Raw genomic sequence first — 11,592 nt, 5'->3', positions numbered from 1 at the left:
GAGGATTTTTAAAAACCTGAAGGCTTTTGAAAAACTAGAAATGGGAGGGCACCCATATTTGAGGGGAAACTTGATATCTCGCCCCCCAATGACTGAGCAGGTTGGAATATGAGTTCAGACCCAACTCCTACCCCCGGGTGTGCTGAGGGCACGGTGGATGAAGTCAGCTGCTGAGGAGAAGTAGGCACTGATGTCGAAATTGGGGAGGTCGTGGGCTGGCACGCCCAGGTAGCTCACACTGCTGCCGTAGAAGTCAGGGCTGCCCTGACAGTAGAGTCCGCCGTGGGCTGCATTCAGCACATGGGTGATGCCCAGCTTCCATAGCTCAAAGCGGTTATTTGCCGTGGCCCTAGGAAAGGGAGGAATGGGACTGGTTGCTGGCTAAGCCATGGGGTCCAGAAGAGAGGTTTTGTCTGGCTCCCTGCTTCAGGGGGACAGAGCCATCAATATCCAAAGGGTACCAAGAAGGAACCCAGTAAACTTGAGCCCCGGCCTCAGAGCTTTCTGGTGGAAGGGTGGGTGGTATAGGGAGTTATCTTCAGACCCTCTTTGCTACCTGAGATGATCTGCTCCTGCCTTAGCCAAGACAGGAAGGAAAGAATTGCTTCAGCTCTGGAATCCAGCTGCCCCTCCTTTCCTGCCCCATGCCCTCCCACGGACATCTGGCCTCTTGTGGCCACCACCTCGTACCTGTTTCTAATTTGCAAATGTTTAATGACACCTTCCCTGATTCACCTTCCTCACCCACTCTGTGTCCAGAGGAGGCTGGACTCAGGAAGGGGAGCTTTCTGTCCATCCCATGTCATACCAGAAAGCACCATTCCCCAGGCCTCTGTCCCTGAGACTCGCCAATTGTCCAGGATATATCAGAAGATTTCAGAATCCTCTGGGAGCTCCAATCATCCAGGCAGGCAAAAGCTTTCCTCCCCCTGGTGGTCACATCTGATCACTGCACTCACCCCCGCACACAGGAGTCCTAGAGTCAGTCAGTCCCTGGCCTGAGATGTGCAGCGCAGAACTATTTCTCCTTGTGCCACCCAACCCCTCATCTCTGGTAAAGAGCCCAAGAACTGTCTCTCCTTGTCCCCTTCCCCACACCCTTTCCGATGAGCTATCACTCACGCATCTCCTATGTAAAGGTTGGGCCAAACTTCGTCCACGTGGCTGCAAGAAACTTTCCCTGCCCTTAGGAGCTCTTCCAGTTCCAGAACGCTGGGGCAAGGCGTGGCTTCGGCATCTCCCCTCAGCACTGGGACTGAGGCTTCAGCCATGGGCCAGCCCACCCAGCCCTCTGTCTCTGCGGTCACTCCTCTTCTGCCTCTCCAGTGTCATTTCTCCTTCCTGGAGATTGGCAGGGACAGGTGGGACAGAAGCAAGTGACTCAGCAAGTCGTGGGGCCTCCAGAGAGAACAGGACATTTTTCCCCCCAAGTTACTCCCCTAACCCCAAACTCCATGACAACATAGAATCCATCGTATCTTTGCAAGTTATTTTACTTTTCCACCTGGGTTTCTTCATCTGTAAAGCAAGGATAATTGCAATTACTTCAAAGAATTGTGAGGATTAAATGAAACAAAGGATATTCTGTATCTAACACATCGTAATGCCTAAGAAACATTTGTTGAACTAAGAGGCTTTGGGCCCTGAGGAAGGCTATTTAGTTCTGAGGACTGAGTTAAAGTGGAGATCCAGGGTGGAGAGGGGGTGATTGATTCCAAGGATGAGTGATAAAAAAAAAGCACCGCAGGTCTGGGTGGGCTACCAATTGGGTGGGAACCATATGGCTGCTGAGTGAGCCTCTGGATTATGCAGCCCAGGGAAAGTTTCGAGGGTTGTGGAGTCAGAGTAATGTGGAGAGGAGGCAAGGAGGACTTCATCTCAAGGATGCCATGGGGTTTGTGGGGGAAGGTTTGAACAATGGTTCTGTACTGAAGATGGCTGATTTCTCAAAAGAGAAAGCTGAAATGGGCTGTGTATATCAAAGGGGGGAGAAGGGAAGTGAATGTTGCCCTAGACTTCTGAAGAGCCAAAAGGACTGTCATCAGAAACATTTTGGGGGCGCCTGGGTGGCTCAGTCGGTTTAGCGTCCGACTCCGGCTCAGGGCGTGATCTCGCGGTCTGTGAGTTCGAGCCCTGCGTCAGGCTCTGTGCTGACATCTCAGAGCCTGGAGCCTACTTCAGATTCCGTGTCTCCCTCTCTCTCTCTGCCCTCCCCCGCTCATACTCTGTCTCTCTGTCAAAAATAAATAAACATTAAAAAAAAAATTAGAAACATTTTGGGGATGGGAGGGAGATTCCCCTGCTTACAAGGGCTTTTGTCCCCACAACAGAAACTAAGAAAGCTCTATATCTGCCCTCCTGTCAGAGGCAGTTATGGGCAAAAGAGGTAAGATGCCTTGCCTGCTCTCAGGTGAGTTCGTGAAGGCCCTGATGGGTTGGGAGGAATATGATTTGCTGTGGTGATGGGGTTTTGAGGTGGTGGGAGTTTGGAGCTGACAGCCAAGAAAGAATCCTTGAAGGCATCTTTGGTGCAAAAAGGTGATTTTATTAAAGCCTGGGGACAGGACCCTGGGCAGAAAGAGCTGTGAAGAGTGACTGGTTATATACTATGGAGTTGGGGGAGGTAAAGTCCAGAGGAAGTTTCTTAAAGAGATTTCCATATGCTAAGACTCACAGATTACTGAAGGCCTAGCTATTGTCAAACTAAAGTTGTTTTTCCCTCTAGCAAAGCATTATCTTTAAGACAGTAGGGAGTTCCTGGAGATAAAACTATTGATAAATTGCCTTTTTCTTGTAATTTGTAAAATGATGGAGAGTCTCAGATTAACCATTTGTTTTCTTTTTTTTTAATGTTTATTTTTGAGAGAGAGAAACAGAGAGTAAGTGGGGGAGGGGCAGAAAGAGAGGGAGACACACAATCCGAAGCAGGCTCCAGGCTCTGAGCTGTCAGCAGAGAGCCGGTGGTGGGGCTCAAACCTACAAACCATGAGATCATGACCTGAGTTGAAGTCAGAAACTCAAGTGACTGAGCCACCTAGGTGCCCCTTGACCATTTGTTTACGTTCCTTTATTTTGTTCTCAGACAGCCTGAAAGTGCCTGAGGAATGTCACATATATCCCACGGGGGTGGGGGTGGGGGGTGTTGTTAGCTTGTGCTTTGCCCTCAGCTTGCCTTATGCTTCCTCATCAGTGGGAAGGCTCCCAACTGCCTCTGGCCTTGAGTCCAGCCTGAGGGTAAAGGCTACAGCAGGGCATCCCACGGGAGCAGTAGGCACTCTTGTCCCCTCCCCCCCCAACCTGTCTCCATCCCATCAGAGCCTCCGAAGTCTGCCCTGCACTTGATGGGGAAGCAAGATCAAGGAGGGTTTGGAGCTCAGGTCACAGGTGGTTTTGGAGTTGGTTTATGCCAATTCTAGGCCAGGTTAGGTACTTTCTGGTAATGGAATGAGAAGAGTACAGAATCTTGTTAGATTTAAGAATACTGGCTTCGGCATGTATTAACTGCGGTACCTCAGGTAGGTTTCTGGGCAGTTCTGTGTTATAACACCCTGAGAGTTGGCACAAGGATTAAGTGAGATATTTATATAACATTTGGCATAAGCGCTGTCAGAAAGTAAAGGCAATAAATGGTAATAATGATCCCTGGATATTGGCTCTTGCAGAGGAGCTGGCTCCCTCCAAAGGAATTAGGTAATTTCTTGTTCCCAAACCCTACTTACTAATCCCATAGGCCCCACCCCAACTTCACCAGCCTTTTATTTTCTCCCACTTTGGCGTTGGGCCTGACGCATGCGCTCTCAGACTTCCTTGCTGCGGTTTTCCTTCCCCCAGCCCAGCTTGAGTCCCGCGAACCTTCCGGTTTGGGCCCCACCCCCGCCCGTAGGCTCCGCCTCCCTCCGGTACGGCCCCTCCTTCCGAAGCAGTTCCGGTTCGGATTCAAGTGGCTCCCGGCGCGACAGAGACAGGCCGAAGCGATGCCTGCGCGCAGCCGCCACCGCCCCCGTCTCCACTCGGGCTCTCCTCCCCGGGCTCCGCCCCCGCCGCTCGAGGAGCTTCACTCCGGCGAGGCCCGGAGGGCCCGGGATTCCGACAGCGGCTCGGACGCCGACTCGGAGTTGGGTCGGGGGAGCCCGACCCGGACCGCAGAGGTGAGCGGCAGCTGAGCCTGACGAGAGGGGGGGTTTGGGGTCGCCTGCAGCCGAGGATGAGTTGGGAGTCAGGGGCGGAGCCGGGGCTCCCAAGGACTGGGGTCTGGAGGGGCCACAGGAGACGGTTGAGGGAGCCTGGAGAGTCGGCTCTAGAATGGAATCTGTGGGAAATGGAGGCTGTTGAGCCGAGAGCCTGAGGTGAGGTGGGAGAGTGGGAGACTGAGGGAGGGATGGCTTTGAAGAGACAAGGGCTTGGAAGGTTTTGAGAGCCGAATAGTGAGGGAAGCAGATCGAAGGGGTCCCGCGTGAATGCGGGACTGGAGAAAGAGATGCTCCAGGATTTGGCAGTGGGGGCGAGGCACCGTAGGAGCCGGGAACACGGTCAGTGTTGTTGCCTGGCGAGCGACGGAACCCGGCTGTGAATGATGAGGTAGCTGACCAGAGTCGGGGGGGTGGGGGGTGGTAATTAGGGGAAGGATTTAGGTTTGATTGGAAAAGGGAGGGGCTGTCCGCTAGGAAGTCGTCTGACCTAAAGGGCCTTAAAAAGAGAAACGGGGTCAAGAAAGAAAAAGAGCCCTGGGGGATCTAATTTAGGGCTTTGGCGTTTTCACAGGTGTCTTTGAAAACGTCGAAGATCGCTAGGGTAATGTGCTTGGATAATGGGGCTTTCTCATTTGTGAATAGGGGATCGTTTTAATAATCTGGGGCGGTGTTGAACATTGATTTGCCGTAAAGACTGGGGGGAAGTAGTAAAAAGGAAGTGATGTTTGGAAAAGATAGTGAAGGGGGTGATTCTGAACATAAAGGTATCATTTTGGGTTTTTACTAACAGTAATAGCGTGTTTTTGTCTTTGTATTTTTTTCTTCAAGTTTACTGTAAATACCAGACAAGTTTAGATCTTTAAAAAAGAAGAGGTTTAATACGTTACCATTAAATTAAAAAAAAAAAAAACAAACCTCAAAACAAGAATTTGGACGCTTAGGTTTTACAGAGACTCAGTATTGACTGGTTCCGCTTTGACAGTTTGAGTTGACACATTATTTTGACCACAGGGTAAAAATATGATCAATGCAGGTTAAAAGGGTTATAAAACTGCAGTTCACCCTTGAACACCAGGAGGTTGGAAGCATGCAGTCATAATCCCCTATAACTCTTGACTCTACAAAAACTTAGCTAATAGCCTGTTGACCAGGAGCCTTACTGATAACATAAACGATTGATTAACACATTTTGTATGTTATGTGTGTTATATACTGTATCCTTATAGTAAAGTAAGCTAGAGAAAAGAAAATGTTAAAATCATAAGGAGGAGAAAATAAATACATTTACAGTACCGTATTTATCGGGAAACAAGCCTGCATATAAGTGGACCTGTGCAATTCAAACCCATGTTGTTCAAGGGCCAACTGTCTACGTGAAATCACTGCAGCCCAGGAGTACCAGCTCTTTCTCTCACCCGTAACTCCAGGATTGGAGTCACCTCTTGAAAATTGGAGAAGTTCTTTTGATACATTTGCAGGACCAGTATTGATGCAATTTTGTATATATTGTATAAATAATATTTTTAGGAGAGTAATCTAGAAAAATAAGAATAGAGGATGCTTGTAGTTGTCAGTAAACAGAACTGGGATAGGTGGGTACACAAATGCTTTCTATAGAAGACGGTACCAAAACAATAATTGTGCCAGAAAAATAATGATTGCAATACTTATGTTCACTTTAGTATAAGTAAGTTAATTTCCTTTTGTAATTGTTAAATTATAACATGGCTTCAAGAAGTCTTTGACTTTAGCTATGTTTCATATGTTGTTTTACTTTTGCAACTTTTTATTTGACTGTATGTTTTGCACATTTGTTGGCCATTTCAAAACAAACTTTAGATCAAGTGTTTCTTCTCTAAACAGGTATCTACTATTTAATCTTCATGCAGTGAAAATGTACTTTATTGCAAAAACTTTTCAATTAGCTTATGTATATAGACTGTCATCTTCAAATGCTTAGCGGACTAGTAATTATTTCTTCAAAGGAAAGATGAATTCTTTGCTTTAACTGTTGTCAAAAGATTAACTCCCTTTTAACTTAATACAAAAGATATTTAGTTGGAAGTTACGTAGTATTACTATTGCTTATATCTCTGTTTACCCTCACCAGACAGATTTCTCTAAAGACCTTGCCTTTATACTTAGCTCTAAATAAAAGTCTTGGCATTTAAAAATTTACTGAATGGAACTGAAATAGAACTCTCTATTAAGGTTACATCTTAATATTACTATAACATTAAAGAAACTATTAAATGGAATTGTATAATTTTTAATGTTTATTTATCTTTGAGGGACAGGGGCAGAGAGAGAGGGGAAACAAAGAATCCAAAGTAGGCTCCAGGCTCTGAACTGTCAGCACAGAGCCCGATGTGGGGCTCCAACTCACAAACTGCGAGATCAGGACCCCTGCCAAAGTCAGACTAACTGACTGAGCCACCCAGGCACCCCTGGAGTTGTATAATTAACATATTAAATGCCTAATGGTTACTTTTGTTTCCCTTTGACAGTTCTCACTGTCCCTTAGTTGTAAAGAAAATCAGTTTTGTGGTAGAGCATTTTCCCTAAAACAAGAAGAAGCCATCATGACCACAGTGGCAGAACTTGCAGATATACTTAGATAAATCCATTTTTGTTTATTTTTTAAAACATTTTATTTTTACTGTTTATTTGTTTATCACAGATAAATCAGTTTTGATTTCAGTAGTACTCTCTGCATTCTGTAAAAACTCTCACATTGCACAACTACTTATAAAAATGTATTTTGCTAACCACTAAATCCTCAATGCGTTTTCAAAACTTTGCCATAGTTGATTTGGAAGCATTTTCATGGCTTTTCTGAGAATTGAAATTTAAACACTGTTTTTGAGAAATTGTTGAATCACAGATGTTCTAATGAATATTATTATTTTGTCTTATAAGAATGACCATATTAAGTGGACATTCTTTGAAAATTCTTACCTTCTGGCCTGATGTAATATATGGTGTTACGTAGTGTGAATCTAACACAGCCATTGATCATGACAGTAATTCTTACTTTAGGTTTCACTGTCCTCTTACCTTTGAGAAATCCAGAAGTTAACAAAAATTGGAGAGCATGGACCAGGCACGCTTGGAGAACAATTCAGTGTTTACATGCTGCCTCTGTCACTGGTTGGTAATTTGTCACATGAGTATTGGATATGAATTTGTGACAGACTTGTGTGAATATTCCTAGGCTCCCCCCCCCCCCCCCCCCATATACACAGCATTGTCATCACTGGATCTTAAGTTTAACCTTCTAGTTGAGTCTAGACTTCATGTCTCCAGATTGAAGTGTTCTGTTACTTCCCTACACATTGGGTCTTCCTGGTAATAAAATCACTTCAGTACAGAATGTAACATAATATGAGTTTATCTTTGCTCTTGCTTAGGATAGTAGGAACTAGGAAAACTTGGTTACAATAGTTTCATCACAGTCTTTCACCATAAAATAGTTTTTATCATGTGTACCTCAAAAGAGTGTTGTGGAGTCAGTGACCTATATTTATATTTGTCTTAAATTTTTATTGTGGGCTTAGGTGAGTAATTGTCTCAGTGGACAAGAGAGGTAGTATCTAATATCTTGATCCTTTGTTCTCTTAAAATTCTTGACAGGTAAGACATTCTATCTAGTAGGAGGTGAGAACCACGAATTCTGCTAATTTCAAATCTTGTAAGTTATGCCGTATCACTGAGTTATTGAAAATGTCTGCAAATTGGTTTTAATTTGGAACTTCGAGACTAAATTAAATCAATGTCAGTTTTATTAATGTAATATTGTCATGAAAGTCAAAGATTGCCAAAACTATACATTAAATTTTGAGTCTAAATTCAGTATATTTTCACAATATTGTGATGGGTTTTGAAATCTTGAGCCAGTTTCTCATTTTCCATCATGTCGATTTGATTTGGAGGTGTAGCATATTTAGAAATAAAGATTTTACCAATCAATATATCAAACTACTACTCTTTCCAAATATCATTTTAGTGATTAGAATAAGAATTAGAATTTATATACTTCTTTGCTGGTATATTTCTTTGTACTGGCATGCAGCCAGATCAAGAACCCCTCATCAAATTTACTACTAAATTATCATCATTGTGTAAAACATTTTACTGCAACTGAGGGTTTAAACTGAGCAATATTGTCTAATTAGATTCTTACTCATTGAGCTGTGATGGTTCTGGATGTGGTATAGAATTAGATGCATCCTGCCAGTGGGAGTCTTAGTTTAAAGGCAAGTTGGAGCCAGAAAAAGTGTGGGTTCTTTGGTATACATGACAATTTTTTTTTTAATAGCATATGAGATTGCATGATCTGGACAGAAAAAAACGTCCCTGAACTGAAGTGCAGCCAAAAGAATGATGATGTAACTAAGAAGGCAATTTAATTTCTTCAAATGTGCTGCATCAAACTCTACTGCTCAGAAGTAGGACATAACAAAATAGTAAAGAATCACTGCTGGAGTTTCAAAAATGGTTGGTAGAAATTGGTTCAGGGTCTTTGTAACTTTTGAAATTATACCAGAATTCATAGATGTTTTGGAAACAATGCTCTGTGCTTAAGAAGGTAAATGGGGCGGGGCGCCTGGGTGGCTCAGGTCATGATCTCGCGGTCCGTGAGTTCGAGACCCGCGTCAGGCTCTGTGCTGACAGCTCAGAGCCTGGAGCCTGTTTCAGATTCTGTGTCTCCCTCTCTCTGACCCTCCCCCGTTCATGCTTTGTCTCTCTCTGTCTCAAAAATAAAAATAAACGTTAAAAAAATAAAATTAAATTTAAAAAAAAAAAAAAAGGTAAACGGGGCATCTGGGTGGCTCAGACGGTTAAGTATCTGATTCTTTATCTCAAGCATGATCTCACTGTGAGTTTGAGCCCCACATGGGGCTCTCTGTCAGCACAAAGCCTGCTTCAGATCCTTTGTCCCCCTCTCTCTCTGCCCCTCCTCCACTCATGCTCTCTCTAAACAATAAACAAACGTTTAGAAAAAGAAAGAAAATTTGATGAAAAGATTTAAAAATAGGATTAAAAAATAAAAATGGGATAGAAAAAAAGCTGCATAGTTCTAAATACTACAAACTGCAGAGCTAAATGCCCAAAGTAAACTTCATTCTTCTACATTATAGTTTAGTCTTCTTACTTTCATAAAAGTTAATTTTATGCTCTGGCTTATGGATCTGCAAACTGATAGAATTTGTCTGTATTAAATGTATAATAAGTAAGCTTTATTATGTACAATTGGATTTAATGTTATTTTAGCTTGAGTTCACTATAATGTTTAATTGTTTTAAGGAGAATATATTTACTATATAATTTTTAAAAATCTCTTCCCCTCTTTTTTAAAAAAAATTTTTAATGATTTGTTTATTTTTGAGAGAGAGCATGCACAAGCTGGGGTGGAGGGTGGGCAGAGAGAGGGAGACACAAAAACCGAAGCAAGCTTCAGATTCCATGCTGTCAGCACAGAGCCTGACACAGGGCTCAAACGCACGAACTGGGAGATGATGGCCTGAGCTGATGAAGTCCAACGTTTAACCAACTGAGCCACCCAGTCACCCTTCTTCCCCCTCTTTTTTGTCTTGGGATATGGTCACTTGGAAATTATAATTTAAAAAAATTTTACTGTATGCCAAATCAGTAATAACTTTCAAAAACAGCACATTTTGTGTTCATGAATCAAGTTTAATCAGTTCTAAATTCCTTTAGAGACATTCGAATGTATGGTTTTTAAAGACAATATATGGTTTTTAAATAAGACAATTACTTCAGGTTATACTCTAGTATTTTAGATTACACATGATCGAGTGAAACTACAAGAAAAATCCAGCATATTTAAATTACTGTCATCATAGGAACCTCAACATTGGTTCTGAAAACACAGAAGTAGTTTTTAGGGCACCTGGGTAGCTCAGTCAGTTAAGCATCAGACTCTTGGTCTCAGCTTAGGTCTTGATATTAGGGTCGTGAGTTTGAGCCCTGCATTGGGTTCTGTGCTGGGCACGAAGCCCACTTAAAAAAAAAAAAAGTAAAGTTTTCATTTTGTTCATATATCCTTTGTATTCTAAAGATTGTATAATGATAACTTGAAAGTCATTTTGGTCTCTTATGTGTTTGTATAATTAAGACCATCAGGATGGTTTGTCTATTTCCAGTTATTGGTACCTCTCACTTTTTTTTTTTTTAAGTTTACTAATTTTTTTAGAGAGAGAAAAGGAGAGAGAGAATCCCAAGTAGGAGATTCTCAGGGATTCGCCATGCCGACAGCAGAGAGCCTGACTTGGGGCTCAGTCTCACAAACTGTAAGATCATGACCTGAGCCGACATCAAGTGTCAGAAGCTTATCCAACTGAGCCACCCAGGCGCCCTGTGCCTGTCACTTTAGGAAAATTTCCCAAGTTAATTGTTAAGGTATAGAAGTACTTTTTTTTTTTTTTTTTTTTTTTTTTTTTTTAAGATTTTATTTTTAAGTAACCTCTACACCCAGCGTGGGACTTGAACCTACATTCCTGGGATGAAGATTCTCATGCTCCACTGACAGCCAACCAGGCACCCCTAGAAGTACTTTTAGATGTCAACAATAATCAATTATCATCAACCTATAACATATTTTTTTAAAATATTCATATGTTCCTGTTGAAATATATTTTTATTTAAACTTGATATTAAGTAAGTCTTTATATGAGAAACTCAGGTTGAGTTGAAGTCTACACTGATTAATTGGAATCACTATTGTTATTTTACTTTTCAGTTTGTTCTTTGATTACATTGTTGTTTCCCTGAAAGGTAATTCCATCTTGAGCAAAACCTTATTAAGATTTTACAGCTGTTTTCAAATATTCATAATTATTTCATATTAACCCAAAGGTTGAGTTAAGAGTGGGTTTGGGGGTACCTGGGTGGCTCAGTTGGTTAAGTGTCTGATTCTTGATTTCAGCTCAGGTCACTATCTCACAGTTTGTGAGATCCAGTCTCATGTCAAGCTGAGCTCTGCGCTGAGCATGGAGTCTGGTTTGGATACTCTCTCTCCCTGCCTTTCCCTTGCTCGCCTGCTCTCTCTCTCTCTCAAAATAAATAAATATACATTAAAAAAAAAAAAAAAGAGTGGGTTTAACTATTAGTTGATAGGTGACTGTCCTAATGATTTAATTTCAGGCCTAGCGCAATACTGGCAGAAAGAGGAGTTAGTGAGGATGGCAGTATTAGTTTATATTTACTGAGCAGTTTGTATTTGCCGAGCATTATTACAAAAGCATTACATGTTTCAGTCCATGTAATCTTAACAATAAGCCTGTGGAGTAAGAGCTAGTATTCTCTCCATTTTGCAGATAAAAATAATGAGGCCCAAGGAGATTAAGTAACTAATGCAGGGTCACATAGCTGTGAGTTG

At 42.4% G+C, this 11,592-nt stretch overlaps 2 protein-coding genes across 5 annotated transcripts in view; one reads left to right on the top strand and one right to left on the bottom strand.

Moving 5' to 3' along the window:
• Window positions 1-114: 114 nt before the first annotated feature.
• On the bottom strand, window positions 115-1,271 carry DUSP13A (dual specificity phosphatase 13A). The gene is made up of 2 exons (XM_078434089.2): window positions 1,123-1,271; window positions 115-349 (listed from the first exon to the last, which is right to left on the bottom strand). The coding sequence occupies exons 1-2, from the start codon at window positions 1,269-1,271 to the stop codon at window positions 115-117; spliced, it is 384 nt and encodes a 127-aa protein (XP_078290215.1).
• Window positions 1,272-3,908: 2,637 nt separating this feature from the next.
• The window catches only part of SAMD8 (sterile alpha motif domain containing 8), a 51,136-nt gene continuing 43,452 nt past the window's right edge, over window positions 3,909-11,592 (top strand). Inside the window, exons 1-2 of one of the 4 annotated variants that reach the window (XM_078434431.2) lie at window positions 7,824-7,881; window positions 8,509-8,687. Coding sequence is in view for 1 of the 4 variants with exons in the window: in XM_060642381.3 (XP_060498364.1) it covers window positions 3,975-4,148 (174 nt within the window). In the remaining 3 variants the exon portion in view is untranslated. Of the gene's footprint in view, window positions 4,149-7,823; window positions 7,882-8,125; window positions 8,688-11,592 lie in introns of those variants that run through there. The other 3 variants (XM_060642381.3, XM_060642382.3, XM_078434429.2) reach the window with 3 other exon arrangements.

Source organism: Panthera onca, chromosome D2 (assembly GCF_046562875.1).
Source record: "Panthera onca isolate mPanOnc1 chromosome D2, mPanOnc1 haplotype 2, whole genome shotgun sequence".
NCBI lineage: Eukaryota > Metazoa > Chordata > Mammalia > Carnivora > Felidae > Panthera > Panthera onca.
This window is presented reverse-complemented; position numbering and strand designations above follow the sequence as displayed.

Excerpts from the sequence above, each read along its gene's own strand:
- DUSP13A (XM_078434089.2), bottom strand. The coding sequence starts at position 1,271 with ATGGCTGAAGCCTCAGTCCCAGTGCTGAGGGGAGATGCCGAAGCCACG. Across the intron at positions 350-1,122 it reads AACCTTTACATAGGAGATGC|GGCCACGGCAAATAACCGCT; the intron begins GTGAGTGATAGC and ends TCCCTTTCCTAG.